Genomic DNA, 18,980 nt, shown 5'->3' on the forward strand with positions numbered 1-18,980 from the left:
AATTAGGGAAGGGTCGGAGTGGTCTGCTGGGGAAATGAGCAGAAAGTTTTTGAATTGTGGTCATGCTGGTGGGCTGCCCCCCCTGGACCATAGAAAGGTCATCACTTGCCCCCAGCCAGAGAGGGTCAGTGCGTGCCCCAGCCCCCGGCCCCACGCTGTGCTGCAGGGGCAGGACTGGAGTGCTCAGGGCAGGGAGCCATGCCATGAGCTCTGTGTGCAGAGCCCTGCTCCCTGGGGACTCCCACCACATGTAGGAGGCTGCAGGGCACGGGGTTGCCTCACCAGCACTGCCAGCACCACAGCATGGATGGAGAAGGGACACAGGCAGGCAGGGCAGACTCCAACCCTGTGCTGACTCTGGCAGCACAGAGCTGTGCAGAACCTCAGGCATCATCACAGAGATGAGGGCAGCCAGCAAAGACCTCTCTGAGACACTGTATACACCAGAGAGATGAGCTGCCAGCAAACCACTCCTGTCTCTAAGCGACCTGGTCCTTAGGGCTGTGGGATTCAAAGGAGTAGCTTGGTCTTGGACAGTGAATTCAGCTCTTCTTGTAAAAGGAGAGCCCAAATGTTTGCATCGAAGGGCTGTGCAGAGTCAGGAGAAACAGCAAGCTCCCTGGAGAAGCACACTTCAAGCTAAATTATTCCTGACCTAACTAGAGTGGTGTTTCAGGGTGGATAGAGCTGGTTCTTGGCATCCACAGAACCAAGGAACCAAGACAAGACTTAGCTTGGTGCCTGCCTCCATTTTGTAACCGAGGAAACCCAGGATGGGCAGGAGAGGAGAGGAAAGAAAGGCCAGGGCCATGCCCCAGTCCTGCTGTCTGGCTGCTCCTGACCTTCAAGGCCCACATGGGACATTTCCCTTGGCTGAGGGAGACAGGGAGGCAGATGACCCAGAGCAAGCAAGGGACCTGACAAACATTCTCTCATCCATGGCTAATACTGGGGATTTCTCTTCCTTTTCCCTTCAGACATGCACAGTGTCTTTGTATGATTCCCCTGCTCTCTCCTCTCCCAGCAGCCGCGCTGTGCTGCCGCTGCAGCCCGGATTCCCGTCCCCAGCACAGCTGCTCTGCCTTTAAACCCCTCCTTCCTCACGCCTCCCCGCACAGGCACACTGGGCTCTGCCTCCCGCCAGTGCCTCTGCTCCTACCTGCCCTGTCATCCCCGTTCCCGAGGGACTCTCCCTCCCGCAGCCCCTCCGCTCCGGTGCCCGCCCTGCCCGGGGCACGGGGGGACTCTCACCGCTCGGTAGGTTTTCTTCTGCCCGGCATGTTTGGGTGCTTTGCCCGGCTCCGACGAGCTTTCCACATGCATCGAGTAGATGATGTCAAAGAAATCTTCCACCACAGCCACGCGTTTCAGAGAGATGCCCTCGGGCTCCGACAGTCCATCTGCCCCCTACAACAGTGCAGGCAAGTTGAGTTAGTGTCAGCGATGGGTGACAGGGGTGAGGAGATCGGCCCGGGGCTAATGTGGTTGGAGGGGGCAGAGTGGCTGTGCTCCAGCCTCGGGCTGCCTTGGGCACGGGGGATGTGGGGGATAAATTAAACATCGCTTCAGGGAGGATCCTGCTGTAGCCAGGGCAGTGGCGGCTGCTGCTGTCGTGCTGCTAAAGCTGGCAATGAAATTGGGCCAGGAATAAAAACAAGGGAAGAGTCCAGAGTGGAGTCACAACTGATCAAGAAATTCAATTTCCGTAATGTGGGATGGTTTTGCTAGGCGGGGAACAGGCGGGGGAAGCTCTTTGGACCTGCACATGGTGCTAAACCATCCTGGGAAGCCCTGAGATGTGAGGTACTCTTGCTGGCTGTAGTCCCTGTGGACACGGATCAGCCAGCAGGACAAGGTTTCACTGTGATGCCAGGATACAGCCCCTAAAGGAAGGAGCCAGCATCCCCTCCTTCCCTGCACTGACCTTTCCAAGGCTCCCTCCCTCTCACAGACGCAGAGCAGCTGAGCGCTGGCAGCAGCAGCACAGCTCTTTGTGTGTTCGGATGTGCTGGAGAGCAGGAGGCAGTAATTCTGCCACACGACAGTGGTGACAGACTGATGGGAGTGGGAAGTGTGGGGAGCAGTGCTCCTCCGAGCTGACTGGCACCAACGGTGTCAGCTCACACTGGCAGGGTATGCTGTGGGAAGGGGAGGCAGCCTCTGGGACCCGGCAGCTGCCATCGGCACTTGCACAAAGCACCAGGGCAGGAAGGGCTACTGGGAGGTGGTCAGTGGCTACTGTAATGGCAGGGGGACTGAGAAAGAGACAGGCTTAGGGAGATCACTTAGCTTGCTCCTTGAAAAAATGCTATTTTTGCATAGACAAAAAAAAAAAAAATTAAATATTATATCGATATATATGTCTGTATGTATGTATATGTGTATATATTCCATCCCTTTAAGGGCTGCTTTCCAAAAGGAATGCATGGATGTTGTCCAGTGGGTACCTACCAGGCTGCTAAGCAGCAACCTGCACATCTAAATTACCTGCAAACTACCTTTTTCACGTGCATTCACACATCCCTGAGGGCAGGCAGAAGCTGGCAGGGAGCTGTGGGCAGGGTCTGGCGGGGAACAGCCAGCCTCCTAACCTGCATTTGTGCTGTCCTTGGTTGGGCTCTGTGTATCTTACACAGTCTATAGATTGAATAAATGCTGTTCTTTAAGCCACCAGTGAAAGGCTTCTCAAAAATCAATCACTTAGTGGGCCCACCTTCTGCTAAAGCTACCCAACATCTCCGAGGAGCAGTCATTTAATGTACAGCGCTGCCTATTAGAGTTGGCTCCTCACCCCAATTTCGGAACAGAGACTGCCTGTCCTGGGCACAAGCTGCAGCGGGACGGTGGCTCAGCTCACCCGGGACACGGGCACGAGGATTTTCCAACACAAACCACCTCTCCCCTCCCCGGAGAGCCCCAAGCCGGGTCTGAAGGTGGCTGGAACAAAGAGAATATTGAGAGCGAACACAAGGGGCAGGGTGGCAGGGCTGCGTGGAGGGGGTCGGGAAACTTCGCCCCAGGGAGTGTCTTTGAGGAATATAGATCTAATTTCTTCTGTCACCGTTCAGAGAGTTTCAGTTTAATCGAGGGCATGGGTATTCCCCTGCCAAGGAGGAGCGGGCATTAGGAGGCTTCCTACTGACCAATAATCCTCAGAGCAGGGTTGAAATGAGGATAATTACAGAAACAGGACAAAGGAAAATGCAGCAGGGGAAAAGCACAGTCAGATCTAACAAGCAGAGCCCTCAAAATTAAGGCTGTAACCAACCCTGTATGCAAATCATTGTTTCCAACCAGCTAATATCCTCCTCCCTGCACGGCCAGCAGGTCCATGTTTCCTCCCCGGTTTCAGAAGGAATGCAGTGAAGGTAACCTCAGGGTCTGGGCATTGCTACAGCCTCCCTGCACACCCAGCAGCGCTCTCCTCTCCACCCCGGCTGGATGCCGGTTGCCGGAGCTGCCTCCTCAGCATCCCACTCCCTGCAGCGATCCTCCCCTGACTCCTTGCAGCGCTCCTCCATCCCCTCCTCAGCCTTGTGACTGCTCTTCCCGTGATTATTTAGCTTTGGGAAGCAGGTGAGATGCAAGCAGTATCAAAGCCACTGGGTATAAGAAGCTGTATCAAGTCAGTGCCTCCAGGATTAGGGAGGTTTATATCTGGCAATATATCCAAATGTTGACCTAGGATTTAAGAGGACACGTGTGCTGTAAAGTACCTCTCCGAGGGGCCCACGCCCCTCGGGTTCCTCCTTCCACACCCAGCATTGCTCACCAGTATTCAAGGCATGAGTCAGAGCCCATAATATCTCAGAAAGGCTTAAAACCCCTCAGGTTTAAATAGCAATAAAAATTCTGTTGGGAAGCAGAATGGGAAGAAGGGATGCTTTTACCCTGTCCTGGTGTTGGGGCTTTATTAGAAGGCACCTACCCCCGCAGGGAGTAAAATATTTCAGGAGCAAAGCTCAGCTCTGACAGAAGTGCTTGGAAGCGGGTGGCATTTCAGGTGCTGAGGAGTCCCTTTACCACCTTCCAGCCATCCTCCTTTTCCCTATATTTGCCCAGCACGGCTCTGTCTCTCCCCATGCCCAGTCTCTCCTTCTCTCTGTGTACAGTGCCCCACAGTTCTCACCCCCCCTTTTCTCTCATCGTCCCCACCTTCCCAGAGCTGTGAGCACTCTCAGCTCCTCTCCTCCATCAGGTCTTTTTCCTCCCCAGTGTCTTTTGTCTTCCCCACCTCCTCTAGTTCCACATCTCTGAGCACCCGTACCCTCGGGACCCTTCTCCTGGGCCTCGCTGCCCCTGCCCCTCCCCTGTCCCTGCTCCATCCCGCCGACCCCGGCCACCTCCAGCACCGGCGGCTCACCGCCGGGAGCCGCCTCTGCGGGTCGAGGTCGCCTCCCGTGCCCGGCCCCGGGCGGCGACAGCCATTTCAGGCAGCGCTGTCCCGGGTGCGCCACGGGCCGGGCAGCGCTTCCCAGGGCCAGGGCCCGGCCATGGCGCTGGCAGCGCAGAGCCCCGGCACCTTTGTTCTCGGCAGCCGCCCCGGGCACGCTCGGCCCCCGCCCGGCCCGGGACGGGGGCGGTGCGGCGGGAGGGGACGGGGAGCGCCCGGGCAGCCCCGAGCGGCGGCGCGGGGTGACATCTGCCGCGGCGGGGAGGGAGGGAGGGAGGCAGGGCCGGGCCAGCCCCCCCGCCCGGGCCGGGCTGGGGCCCGCCGGCAGGTAGCGGGTAACCACGGCAACCGGCGGTAATCCGCTCCCCCGGGCCCGCCGCCGCCNCCCCGCCCGGCGCGGACCGGCCCGGGGCAGGCACCGGTGGCGGCGGAGCCACTGAGGCCGGTCCCGACCTCGCCGAGCCTGGGACGGGCGGACAGGGGCAGGAGCAGGGGCGGGTTCCTACACCCCCAGGCACCGCCATCCCGCCGGAGCCCTGCTCAGTTCTCGAGCCCCACTGCAGCCCTGCCGCGCTCCCACAGCCCCGCCACACCCCCGCATGGGCCTGCCCCGGCTCCCGCAGCCCTGTCAGGCTCCCACACGGACCTGCCCTGGCTCCCTCATGGACCTGGCATGTTCCCACATGGACCTGCCTTGCTCCCACATGGACCTGCCATGGCTCCCTCAGGGACCTGCCATGGCTCCCAAAGCTCTCACATGCTCCTAGGGTGCTGCCATGCTCCCACACGGACCTGCCTTGTTCCCACATGGACCTGCTGTGGTTCCCACACAGACCTGCCATGGCTCCCACAGACCTGCCATGGCTCCCACAGCTCTGCCATGCTCCCACACAGCCCTGCCATCGCTCCTACACAGCCCGGTCCTGCTTGGAGCCTGGCAGCAGCACCCACACATCTCCATGACCAGCCTCCTCCACCCACTCAGCTCCCCGTGCTCCCAGCAACCTGCTGTGTCTCCACCAGCCCCTGTGGCCATTCCTCAGCAGCCTGGCCTGGATGTGAAAACTGCCATAATGGGAGATTTTCACAGCCAAACTGCAGCACTGACAAGCTAGCCCTGTTTTCTGTGGGGCAGCAGATCCACGGCCAGCAGCTGCCACCTGATCCAGTCTGTGCTGCCCGCGGTGACCTCCACCCCAAGCCCCAGCGACCTGCCACCACCCCAGTGAAACCAGACTCCCAACCCAGGCAGCTCCAGGGAGGCCAAGGGATGATAGCAGGCTTCATGCACAGGACTTCTCAACCCTGCAAGCCCTTCCCCAATTTGGACTTGGGTTTGGGAGAATCTGGGAGCATTTAAACAGCTCTCCAAAGCCAGCATGCTCCCAGCTCCTCTTCAGGCTGACTGGGGTAGACACTGCCAGAACTAGAAACTGCCTATTCTGGGCTCAGCAGCATGAGGGTCTTGGCTCTGCCCTTGCACTGGCTGGCAGGGCAATATCTGCCTTCTCCAGTGGGACTGGCAGTTCTCCTGGGGCCCAGGAAGCTTCACTCTGCAGGCTCTGCAGGGAAGCATCCCTTCTCCAGGGGGGTTATGCTGGAGGGACATCAGACCGGGACTGCTGGAGTGGGATGGGAGGGAGTGCCGACTGCTTCCCCATCTGCTGTGCTCAACGGCAGATAAAACACTGCCCCGGCCCTCGCGCCAGGGCCGATACCAGCCGAATTCAGCTTCCTGTGAGTCAAAAGCCGCTTCCTGCCAGCAGAGCCCAGCCTGATAATGGCTGTGTTCTGCTCTCTGCCCGGGAGCAGACCCTCTGCCCTCGCCGCTCCTTGCACTTCCCACATGAAAGCGTTCCCCTCTGTATCTCCCAACCACAGCATCTCCCCGCCCCAGTGCAGAGGCGCACGTTAAACTAATTTCCTGCTGCTGGCTGGAAGGGCCACTGTCACCCTCATCCCTGGGACAGCTGAGCTGGATGTTTGGGGCCAGCCGTATCGAGCTGTCCCTCAAGGTCACCTCCTTTGTACACAGAGACAGGCCACGTCGCTCGCTGTGCCTGTGCTCCAGCTGCTGCTGCCTGTGGGACACAGCCACTGTCCCCAGCCAGGTCAGGATCAGAGCTCTCCTGTCCCCTGCTGGAGTCACCCCATGGCATAACCGTGGGTTCCCCAGCTGACGCCAGCAGCAGTGCCATTCCTGTGGCACTCACCCATCCCTCACCCTTTCTTCCAGCCCTGGGTGGTTCCTTGTGCTGCACAAAGGAGGATCCCTTTTTTGAGATGAGCAAAGGTGGGGTTTGGGTTTTATCTGGGCACTCTGCTGCTCTTTCCTCTTTGAAGTGTCTTTCTAATTTTCTACAAGTTATATTTTGTTCTAAGGGAATTTTTGGTCTTCTGACAAAAATGCTCAGCTGGATCAGGGAGAGGATGTGTTCAGGACAAAGCAATTGGTACCTACTGGGATCAGAAACTGTGACGTAAAGATGGGATGTAATCCTGCCATGACGCCAGAGACTTCCTATCAAATACTCCAGAGATCATAGAAACATGGAATGGTTTGGATTAGAAGGGACCTTAAAAACCATCTAGTTTCAACCTCTCTGCCATGGTCAGGGACACCTTCTACTAGACCAGATTTCTCCAAGTCCCATCTAACCTGGCCTTGAACACTTCCAGGGATGGGGCAGCCACAACTTCTCTAGATAGCCTGCGCCAGTATCTCACCACCCTCACAGGGAAGAATTTCCTCTGAACACCAAGATTCCTCAAGTCCACCTCCCTGGGCAGCCCATGGCCCCCCAGTGACCACCTGTGCTGGCACTGTGGCCACCACCAGCGCCCAGCCCACAGCCCACAGCCCATCTCTGCAGCTACTCCTCCTGCACAGGCTTCAGCACCAAAACAGACGTTTTATTTCAATATGGACTCTTACAACTTTTGATCAAGAAACTGTTCTTGGTACTTCTCATCTCTGGGAAGTCAGCCCTTGATTGGCTTCTATATTTAGACTTCTCCAGGGCTTTAGGAAGTTCACTCCTCATGGTATTTAGGTGTAGGATGAAAGCAGCTTTTGCGGGGGATATGTTAAACCACAGCAGGCTCCCTCTGCTAATGCTGCGAGGAGAAAGAGGAGCTAGATTCCTCGAACTTCCCTCTTCCTCTTGCCCCTCATGCCAGGGGCACAGAGCGTGCCTTAGAAATAGGCACCAGGAAGATACTGGGCTGAAAACAGTATCAGCTGTATTGCTCATAATAAAAGAACCCACAAGAAGATGATGGGAAATGCTCTGACTGACAGATTTTGCTCTTTTTTTTCTCCTGGAAATATTTTGCTAGGAAATTTTTCTGATCATTTCTGGTTTAAAAATGGGAGAAAAGCAGTTGTTAAAATGCTGATGGTGCTTCCCCGTGCTGAGCATTTTGTGTTGTGTCTTGTTGCACCAAGCAAACACAAAGCCCCATCCTGCACTTAGAGCTCCTGCTCCACTCACTGCAGTGAAAACAGCCCCAGCCCTCCTGAGCAGCTGAGCATCCCTCTGGCCCAAGAGGGCTCATTTCTCCTGGGGAAACTGAGGCACGGGAAGAAATAATTTTCCCAATACTCTGTACTGACTCAGGCCAAGACTGGGGGCATTCACATTGTTTCTCTAGCCAGAACTGTACACAATACTTTTTTTTTTCCTCCCAAAGTAAATACTTCCTCATGAGGGGAGCCGGGTGCTTTATTTTTAGCTGGCAAACACAGCTGAGGTGTGTGTCTTTCACGGGGCACAGGCGCCTCCTCAGAGCGAGCTGCTCTTTCAGCCGCTGCAGCTGAGCCTTGGGGATGGGTCCAGGCCTTTGCTCTGACCTCGGCTTATTCCTCTCCTGGCTCCCAGGCCTGGGAATGAAAACAGAGCAGCCTGGGAGGGGCGAGCCTGGAAATGGCAGCCCTGCCTCCAGCTGTGGAGAGGGCCAGGTGCAGGGTGCCAAGGGGAGGTTGGTGTGCTCAGGGTCTGGTGGGCGGCTGGGGATGGGGCTGCCATCCATCCCAGGGCTGCCACCCATCCCAGGGCTGCCTGAAGGAGAGAGGAGAAGGCCAGCAGGAAGAGATTCTTGCTCAGATGCCTGCTTAGAGACTCCTTGGATGCCTGCTCTGCCCGGGAGGCAGAGGACATTTTGCACGGCGCAAGAGAGCAGAGCTGCCTCCCTGCCAGCACCAGGCTGTGCGCTGGCGGGGAAGCTGCAGGAGCAGCTGGATCTGGCAGGCAGAGGCAAGCACAGGGCTCCCCAATAAATGTGACCCTGCACCTGCTGGATGGGAGCAAGGGGGAGCTGGGTCTTTCAGGGATAACAAAATACTGGGTGCTGTGGGGCAGCTCGAGCTGCTGTTGCAGCACTGCTTCACTTGGGTTTGGTGAGAAAGGTTCCTGCAGCCTCGTGAGTGGAGCACCTGACTGACCTTCCTGGGAAATTGCTCCCTGGGGCTGTGGACTTCCCACTCCCTGTCAGCTGCTGAGCATCACCCTCCTCTCCAAGGTGTGAGGGACCTGGGCGGGAGAAGTGCCACGCTGTGGGTGCCAACAGGGAAGAGCTCACGAGCATTATTATCTGGGGATTATTATAATGCTGCAGCGTTTCTTACTATTTTGAAATAGGCAGGGTTTGCACAGAGGAACTGTGGATGTTCTGTCCCTGCAAGTGCTCAAGGTCAGGTTGGACAGGGCTTGGAGCAACCTGGTCTAGTGGAAGGTGTCCCTGCCCATGGCAGGAGGCTGGAACGAGATGATCTTTAAGGTCCATTCCCACCCAAACCCTTCTAGGATTCTATGATTCTAAAATGTGAGTTTGGTAGTTTTTTTAAAATATATCTGCAAAGGTGGGCAGTGATTTCTTAATGTTATTTGGATCTTTGTTTAAGTGATTTGGGGAAGAATGCTATTGGAATTAAAAAAAAAGGGGGGAAATGGTGGTAAACTGCATTTACAATCAGAAGAGTTTTTATATTCCATAGCATCCTGAAAAAAATATAAAACTAGGAATCTAAAGAATATTGGCAATATGTAGCTGTAACACAAACTCAGAACATGTCTAGAGGTGGCTCTTCCTTGAAGTAACTTATCACTGTGAGTGATCTCCCCAGCACCAAGGACTAATCTAATAAAAATCACAAGCAAAGCAAAATCCTTTGAGTCAGAGGGGGGCCAAGGCACTGTAACAAATGACAAGATGACCTGTCACAGCAAGGTGACCCCTCTATGCCTAGGAATAGTCCCAGCAGTGTCAGGGCAGCCAGGTGACATCATCACACCTACAGTGAGAACGTGGTGATGTCAAAATGAAACTGAGGAGGAGGAGATACGGAGCAGCAGCAGTTCAGCTCAACAGTGGTAAGAAAAATTATGTAAAATCAGTTACAAATGATCCTACAGTGAATCAAGGTCAGGCAGGGCTGAGAGGCTGAGCCCTGGATGTGTGGCATCCCGGTGCCAGCTCCCTGTGCCCTGGCAGCTCCCAGTATGTGGGCCACTGTCGGAGACTCCCACAGGAACAATGTGATGTGCCTCTAGGGAAATGCTGACAGCTCAGCGGATGTTGGAGGGGGGGTAAAAGGCCTGCAAGCCCTCCCCTTCCAAACCAGCCTCCTCTCCAGGTCAGGGCACAGCAGGGATTGAGCTGCACCACACCACAGTGACTTCAGCACAGCCTGGCCCCGACGCCAGAGCCTGGAAACACGGGCTGCCACAGCCAAGCACCACCACGACTGCTCCCCATGAACCCACGCTGGGTTCAAGAAATGGGCACATTGTGGAACCATAAGGGTCATGCTGGGCTCCATCACACCCTTTCCCAACATGGAAATCTGGAAAACAGATGTCCAGCGCCCTCAGTGAGAGCAGGCACTTGGATTTTTCCTGGGCTCTGGCTCTGCAAAGCTGGAGGGTCCTATACAGGCAGTCAGGGCAGGGGCCACAGGGGACACACACAGATGGAAATTTGTTTGTTCTCCCCTTGCATTTAGGTAAACCCCCTCTGTATTCTGATTTGTGTCCATCATAATCACTCCAGGTGAACCCCAACCCTTCCAAAAGCCAAACTGATACTTATAAATAAGCCCAGGAATGGTTCCCCACTAACCTGGGATGACCAAGTGGAATTTTTTTGAGGTCTTAACTGAGACTACATGTGGGGGAGGCAGAAGTTAAGCATGGTCTTAAACACTCTGTCATGATAATCCAGCCACAGAGATCCCTCTCCCAGGTGTGACACTTCATCCCATCACATCTGGTCTCAGTGCCACAGCACTGCATGCTGGACATATGAGGCATATGGAGTGGCCTCACATCTGGCTCTCCCTGGTCTTTTGTGAGTCTGTGTCTCCAAACAGGGATGCTTTTGGGAGGAAAAGAAAGGAGGGGCAAAGCAAGTGGGGCAGGGAAGGCAGACAATTAATACAATCTGCCCTCTGTGTGAGGAATAAATTGGCAGCTGACAGGTTATAATCTGTGCAAGCAGGATCTTCACAGGAGAGGTGAAGGCTCCATTGGGGGCCAATTGGATGGTTAATTAGGAGGACAAAGCAGAGGATTCGTGAAAATGTTTATGAAACAGTGCTTGGCAAGGGAGCCCCTGAGAAACACACAGCAGAGAGGAGCTGCTTTGGGCTGGGAGAGGAAACACGAGGGTGAAACAGCAGAACGAGCACTGAGAGGGAAAACAGCCATGCAAATGTCTGCGAGGAGATGGGGATTCCCAGGTGCCCTGTGGAGGAGTTCAGGGGAGGACCCGAGGACACCTAATTTTTCTAGAAATACACGGGCTGTGTCCTCCCTCTCCCTCCTCCCTTCACCATCCCCACCCTGGTGCGGTGGGGAGCAGGCTCTGGGTGCCGGCAGGCACCGCTGCCGCAGCCAATCGGCGCCCGCTGGCCGGGCAGAGAAGGGCACGAGGAAAGCAATTAAACCGGAGCTTTGATTGGGCTCACAGATGACTGCTTGTGCTAGAAATGCCTGAGCTTCTTTAAGCGCCTCGGCGGTGGCTGGAGCCGGCCTGATCCCCCATCCCCTCCTCGGCGCGTCGCCGCTGCGGCAGCGGGAGCGTGACTGATGCTCTCTGTCCCACACACGGCTCCGAGAGCTCAGAGGTAGGAACCAGTTGCTAAGAGACAGGACTGTACTTTCCAGCCCACATCCAGACCTTTGTCACCAGCTCAAGGGCTTTCTGCCGGATCCAAACGCCGGGCGCAGGTGAGAGGGAGACGCCAGGCCTCCTCCCAGCCTCCTCCCAGCTCTGGGAGCCACACAACCAGCGTTCAAACTGAGCATGGAAATGACAAACCCAAAAGCATCCCCATGGGACCAGCTTCTCTGGACTGGCTGCTTGTCCCAGTGCTGTGAGACTGCAAACTGGAACACCCTGCGGCACCTGGGAACCAGTGTGGGTGGAACCTGCAGCACCGACACCCAGGAGGTTTAGGATGTCACCACAGTGTGGATCAGTGGAAGACTCGGTATTTGCTTTGAGATCCCTCCTTCAAATTCAAGCCAGGAGAGGAGTCCTAAACTTTAGTCTCCTTTTTCTGGGGGGGGTCCTGGTGAGTTTGGATTCTTAGCCCAAAGACTCCCATAAAAGCAACCCACCACCAACTGCAAAGCCTGAACTGGAGCCACAGAAACTGAGTGACCCCATCTTTTCCAGAGCACTCCCTCCCTCCTGGTGAGGAGCAAATCCATCAGAGCCTTTGCCCGTCTGTTGGAAGGGAAATACATCCTCTGGGGCTGCCAAGCCAAAGAAGAGCAAGGACAGAGAGAAACCACTCACACAGCATTGTCTTCCTGGCTGTCACTCTGTGAAGGGCCCTGCACCATGCCAGGAAGACACAACCAGCCTCCACTCCCCTTCCAGGGGCTGCTGCCTTAACCTCAGACCTGGACACTGTTACCCAAACCTCTGCTCTGCTCTTTGCTCTCACACACAGCACAGGCTCTCTGCAGTTATTTTTCCTCAAATAAATTGTTATTCTTTGGCACCAGCCATAAAAGTGGAAGGTAATAGCTTTCCAGCAAAGACAATGATTTTGGCCAACAGGTACCTGCCCTTGCTACAATCAGCTAATTAAACCAGACACTGAAGCTCAGGGGTGGCTTTGGCCCATTCTCAATGTGATTCTTTAGAGGTGAGCACAGCTGATATGAGATCAGGGAAAGATAATTAATGATTTGCACTAAAGAAAGAAACATTAATATGCATCCCTCTGTCATGGCAGTGCCAGAGCATCCATGCTGGCCAGGCAGGGTGGATGGACACTCCACCAATGCTCCTCCACACCCTTGGGCTTTTCCCTGCCATTTGCTTGTCCACAATGTAAGTTCACAGACTGCTCATATCAAGCCTAACATAATGATAAAACTAAAACTGAACAAGTTGTATCAGAAGGAGATTATTGCTGAGAATGGTCCTGAGAAATTTCCCACTGAAGGGACTGTGGCTGCCTCTCTGGGCTCTGCTGCAGACTTTAGTCACTGAATGAATTCCCCCTTCTGCCTGTGAGCAAGCCCCTCTGAGCAAGGCCCACGAGGAGAGCTGAGAACAGCCATGTACTGTCCTTACACCTCTGCTCCTCATTAACTGGGCCCCGAGTGCTCGGACCCTCTTCCTGTGCAAAGGTGGCACATAACCTGGAGAGTGGGAACAACAGCCCCTTGTCAGACCGGGGGTTCTTTCCATTTCAGCCTCATTGACCAAGGCCTGGCAGAGCTGTGCTTTGGTTGTCTGCTTTTGGACCTTCTTCAGAGTGACACCCTTTGAGAGTTACAAATATAAAAACAATTGTAGGTGAAAGAGATAACTTTCAGATAAATGTTATCCGAAAAACACTTCTCCTCTCGGATCAGCAATGCCATGCCTGCTTCTGGAATCATGTAGGGTGTGCAGTGTAAATGGCAGAGAGTTATTTTTTTCACAAACTGTTTGGTCAGACATGTATTGGGAACTGGAACCTTTGCTAGTGGAGCTCCAGTCTCACAAGTGCTGATGACCAAAGCCAGCACCCAAGGATGAGGGTGGCTGGGATGGTGGGATCTCTGGGACTGGGACACTGTACTAACAACCACAGGGGGACTGCCTTTAATCAGGCTTGTAGGCCTGGCAGAAATCAAGCAAGGACTGAATGAGATGCTGGTTTCCCCTTTATTAGAAGTGGCTTCAGCAGGCTGTCCTGAAAGAATGGGAGTGAGCAGGGAGTGGGCTTTGCTGCCAGATCTGCTCCCAGAGAGAGGAACTTCATTCTGCCAGTAACTGCAGATCATCAGAGCTCTTTACATTCGCCTTGCTAAGGCTTTAGCTACTGCCTGGTGAGGCTAAGCCAGCTCTTGGGCCCAGGGGATTGGGTGTCACTGCCCTCTCTGACTCTTACCATGAGCAGCTTTGTATGTGAAATCTGTGACTGATGCTGTGCAAATTTGGAGCCAAATCTGGAGGGGATGCTAATGTGGGAGATTTTCTTTAGATGGGGTTAAATGGAACCATGCACCCAGGCCAGAATTGTTCCAGTCTCCTGAGGGCACATTTAAATGTAAACCTGCCATTGGTTCCACCCCTTGGAAAAGCCGGTGCTGCCCCATGTGCTCAGGGTGGGATCTCCACAGGTGAAAGCTCTGCATGCTCTAAGTAAGGCTGGTGCAATGGGAGTAATAGACAATTTCTCAGATAATACCCTCAGGCCCATCTGCCTTGTCTAAGGCTCTTCTGAATGGTCTTGATTTATTTTTTTTGTCACTTGAAGTCCCCAGAAAGTCTGAGTGGTTATTCACGCCGTGAAAACCTTCTGTTGACTGATGTTCTTAGAGGTTATAGATGTGCAGCTTTTTGGGGCACTGAGTATGGGCATTGAAGGGTACTTGTATCAGGAAAAATGTAGCCTTTATTAGCTGTTGGAGCAGCATCTTTCTGACATGCCTGGCTCCTCAGCTCCGGCATTCTGCCACTGTGCTGTGCTGTCCCACGGCCTGGCACCGCAGCTTTCACAGCACAACACTCCCTGTCTCTGGAGCTAAAACAAATTTAAGGAGAGGCTGTGCTGTGAGATTTATCTGCTGTCCCGTGGGATAGTTTTCCTGCTGTCCACTAAAGCATTTTGCATTTTGGACTCACCAATTGTATTTCCAGTGCTCCCCCCACCCCACCACTGTTCCTCGGATGAGTTTCACCAGACAAAATCGTGAAATAATTTTGAACATCTGGCTCCAGGGGAGCTGGCACAGGTGAGCTGTACCTGTACAACAGCAGCAACCCACTCGAGCAATGCCCTGCTCCTGTCAGCGATGCCTACAGAGCCCCAGAGCCTCATGTCAGCGCTGCGGGGGACGGGGAGAGAGCAGCAAAGCAGAATCAAACGTGGGCAGTGCTGCAGAGCCTGCCTGGTCCCCACGGCTCCGCACAGCCCCCGAAGGGCCGGGCTGACGCCAGGCTTCCCCTGCTCCTCCCGCAGCCCCCCAGCCTGCACCACGGGCTGCCAGCACCGATCTGTCCTGGCCGCCACGCTGGAGTTGTGACAAGCTCCCACCACACACGGCCAAGTACAGCATCGATTTAGAGAGCAGCTAACGCCCGAGCCCGAGTCTGAGGAGAGCCCTCCCCTGCACACCCGCTGCTCCGGCCACAGCCATCTGCTCCGCCGGTTGTCACCGAGCGCTGTCCATTTCCCTGCACCCTGGCTCCATCTCGCTCCACGTTTGTCTGGGAAAGACTGTCTAAATGATGCTAAATGCTTAGGACAAGAGGGACATGGGATTATAATGAACTGCATCTTAGCACCTTGTCATGGATAAATTCTCCCACAGTTCTTAGCAAAGATGGGGAGAAGGATGAGTGCTGCCCGTCCAGTGCCAGGATTTGGTCCAGCCTATGGGTAATGATGGGGTTCACACCTTAGAGTGTGTCAGCCATAGGAAAGAAGGGCAGATCTGAGCACTTTGGGCTGTATCCATTGTCTGTGCTGCAGCAGCACACAAAGATACCCTTCCTCCTCCTCTTCAGTACAGCCTAAATGTATTTTTTTCCAATACCCTGACCTAAAGGATGCAGAGTCCAGCCCACGTGTGAATAGGGCTGTCAGGCAAAAATGTCCTACACCACTAAACTGCCTGTGTTTATCTGCGTAGGGCTTTTTTAATTGTATGTGTTAAACGTCCAGCATCTTTGGGACGTTCATCTGGGAAAAAGAAATGTGAACAGTCTCTGTGCCAGACATCCGTCCGCACTGCTGTTCCTATTCCCAGTGCATTCTTTGAGAAGACCACCATCTGCTCTGACCACCACCTAAGGCAGATGCCCCCTTCTCAGTGCACAGTCCCTGCTCTCAAGCCACCCAAATCTGATTAGGCCTGTTCTGATGAGAGGCCTGGAGGAGGGCAAGGGAAAGTTACTCAGGAGAGAAAATAATAACCACATGTTAATTAATTTTTCACTACGGATGCGCAGAAAATACACAAACCAGCTCAGGGTGCATAAGCCAAAAGGAACAGCTCAACTGGCTAGCTGGGGAGGGGGCAGGTTGTGATTATTTTGGGGATTTGGGATTGTCATTATTATTATTATTTTCCAGAGGAGGAGTGGCCCCAGCCCTGTCAGGGAAAGGAAATCTTATCCCTACTGCTGCCCTCTACGCACTCTTTACCACCTCTTTTCCAGCCTTCCCTCCTGGTCCCTTGGATTTCCTGTGGCATCCTGCAGTGAGAGCAGAGCGAGATGCACCCCCTGCCACCCCCTCACTGCACCCGGGGTGGGGGCTCTGCCTGTCCCTGCAGCAGGGGACATCCCCAGAACGGTGCTGACCCGGCAGATGTGCTTGGGGAAGGGCGAGCGGACAGGACGAGCGGGATCAGATTGCTGAGGAGCACAGCCAGGGGAAAGCAACCAAAACACCGCTCCAGAAGTATGTGGGAAAAGCAGCTGAACAGACATTAAACCAGAGTCCAGGCGTTACTGTCCAGCAAAAGCCTCATATCGGCTTCGTGAATTATTTGACTGTGTGCCTGAGAGCAAGGAAATACATCCCAAACCCAGCCCAAACCACCAAGGATGCAGAGAGCACTGAATTACAAGGAGCTGAAGAAAATCCCTGACAAGTTATCTCTAAATTTGAGAGCCACTTCAGGCAAAACCAAACTCTCAGCTGCACCCATCTGAAAGGGTCCACAGGATTCCTGGACGAGGGGGACCTGGGAGGCCAGGACCAAAGGAGCAGGAGGCAACAACTTCTACAGACCTCACTCTGGAAGGTTTTGGGGACTGTGATGACTGGTCTCCCTTTGCAGTGGCCCTGCAAAGTGCTCCCAGTCCTAATATCTGGCTGGCATCTAGGCACTGGGAAATAAGCTATATTACCCCTCAAAAAATTCGGTTGTCCCCTAGGGTATATCTGCTTCCTTTTGCTGGTTTAGGGGAGTCTGGGTGTAACGCCTGTCTGTAGCCTGCAGGGACTCTGCCAGGGAAGATGCGGGGGCCTAGGCATGCTCCTCGCTGAAACTTCATCTGTGCAGAGGCCCTTTGGGAATATGCGGGCTTGTGCCGGCCTGGCTGAGCCGCTGACCCTCGGGACTCCCTCCCGGACAAAGGGGAGGGGGCATCTAGCGAGCAGCGGGGTCGAGGGAGTCTGGCTCGGCCTCTCTGGGGTACCATGACTCTGCAGCATTTGGAAGATCTGGGATAGAGTCGCTGACTGCATGGAGAGGACCCGGGAGGGAGTGCAGGATCTTTGGAAGGGGGTACAGCTCCTAATCCGCCCTCCTCAGGGGCTCCTGGCACAGGGGGAGTGATAGAGGAGGGCTGCTAAGAGGTCTTAAAAAAAAAAAAATTGCAAAGAATTTTTTTGGGGCATTGCATGGGGGAGGGGGGCTGAGAGGGGAGAAAGAAAGGATCCTCTGAGCACCACGAAGGGAGAGGGAGAAATAATGACCCTTCCCCCTCCCCCCAATAATCAGGCGGACCAGATGGGAGGTAAATAGTGCGTTTAGAAGCATTTGCCACAGATGGGCTGCCCTCAATGGAAGCATCCTCCAGCCACATCAATGCTGGAGTCTGTGTGCACAGAAAACACTGCACCCTTCAGAGCAGCAGCAGCGGCAGCAGCAGCAGCAGCGGGAGAGGCGGGGAGGGACAGGGGGAAAAAAATCCCTGCCAGAGCCCTCCGGTGCCCGCGGTCCCCGGGGCGGAGAGGGGCGCGGGGGACAGCGGGGGGCGCGGGGCCGGGGCCGGGGCAGCCCCGCCGGGCGCTCCCTACACGGGGCCGGGGCCGCCAAAGTTGCGCGTTTCCCCCCGCGCCGGGGAGCGGGACACGCTCGGGACGGGAACAATGGGGCGGCGGGGCAGCCCCGGGCGGCGGCGGGAGGAGGGAGGGAGGCGGCGGCCGGTGCCCCGCTCCCCGGCCCGGCCGGGCGCCGAACAATGAGGCTCCGGCGGGGGAGTTCCCGGGACAGCGGCCCGCGAGCGGGCGGGGGGGCTGCTCTAATCCGGGCTCTGCCGCTGCCCGCACCCCCCGGGGCACCGGCTGCGGCGGCCGCGCCGGGCGGGCAGCGCCCGGGGCACCGCCGCCCCCCCACCTCCCCCGCGCCGGCAGCGCCCGGGGAAGGCGGCAGCACCGGATGGGACGGGGACGGGGATGGGGATCGGGGGGGCAGCGGAAGGTGCGAGGCTCCGGGCGGGCGCCTCTCCCCATCCGCATCCCGGGCGGGTCGGGGCGGCGGGGGCGCGGCGGCTGCCCCGGGAGCGGCGGGGGCTGCGGGAGCGGCCGGGCCCCGCGTCGCGCCCCGCATGGGGCCCTCCCCGCCCGCACCCCCGGGGAGGACAAACAGACACGGACAGGCAGGCAGACAGACAGACACAGAGCCCCCGGGGCACGGAGCGCACTAACCGTTCCCGTTTTCACCGGCACATATACCACCACTTGACCCATCTTCGTCGCCTCCCTGGTGCCGTTTCCCAGGCGGAAGCCCTTGGACCGGACCCAGAACTGGAACTTGCCTTTCTCCCCCCCGCCGGAGCCGCCGCCGGAGCCGGTTCCCCCCTGCAGCACCTCGGCGATGCGCTGGTACTTGCTCCGGGTCACCGTCTTGGTTTTGGCCGAGTCCCCGTAGGTGCGCAGGCACCAGTCCCGGAACTGCCGCCCCAGCTCGCTGTCCCCGGGGCGGCTCCCCCGCAGCAGTAACGGCGGCTTCGGCATCGCCCGACCGGCGGCGGCGGCGGTAACGGCGGCGGTAGCAGCAGCGGCGGCGGCGCCCGGCCCCGCGCCCTGTCCCGGAGCGGGCGGAGGGGCAGCGGCGCTCCCGGGACGGGCTGCGGGGGCGACGGGCGGGATGGAGCGGGGAGCAAGAGGCGCAGGAGGGGTGGCGGCCGCTGTAACGGGGAGGAGTGGGGGAGCACCGGGGCTCGGACAGCGACCGGAGGGAGGTACCGGCGGCGCCAGCAGCAGCAGCAGCCGCTCCTGTCACAGGATCACAGGCGGCTCCGGCTCGTGCCCGTCCCTGCCTCCTCCGCCCCCCTCCGGCCGCCTCCTCCTCTCAGCGGGATCCCACCTGTTAGAGCGGCCTCGCCGCCACCGACGGGT

At 56.4% G+C, this 18,980-nt stretch overlaps 1 protein-coding gene across 1 annotated transcript in view; it reads right to left on the reverse strand.

The window, feature by feature from the left end:
• The window catches only part of NOL4L (nucleolar protein 4 like), a 60,276-nt gene extending 41,680 nt beyond the window's left edge, over positions 1-18,596 (reverse strand). Inside the window, exons 1-2 of the mRNA XM_041396189.1 lie at positions 18,288-18,596; positions 1,252-1,407 (exon numbers count right to left, since the gene is read on the reverse strand). Coding sequence (XP_041252123.1) covers positions 1,252-1,407; positions 18,288-18,596 — 465 coding nt within the window. The remainder of the gene's footprint in view (positions 1-1,251; positions 1,408-18,287) is intronic.
• Between the last annotated feature and the right edge of the window lie 384 nt (positions 18,597-18,980).

The sequence above is a fragment of the Onychostruthus taczanowskii genome, unplaced genomic scaffold (assembly GCF_017590055.1).
Source record: "Onychostruthus taczanowskii isolate IOZ18803 unplaced genomic scaffold, ASM1759005v1 scaffold126, whole genome shotgun sequence".
In the NCBI taxonomy this organism is placed as follows: domain Eukaryota; kingdom Metazoa; phylum Chordata; class Aves; order Passeriformes; family Passeridae; genus Onychostruthus; species Onychostruthus taczanowskii.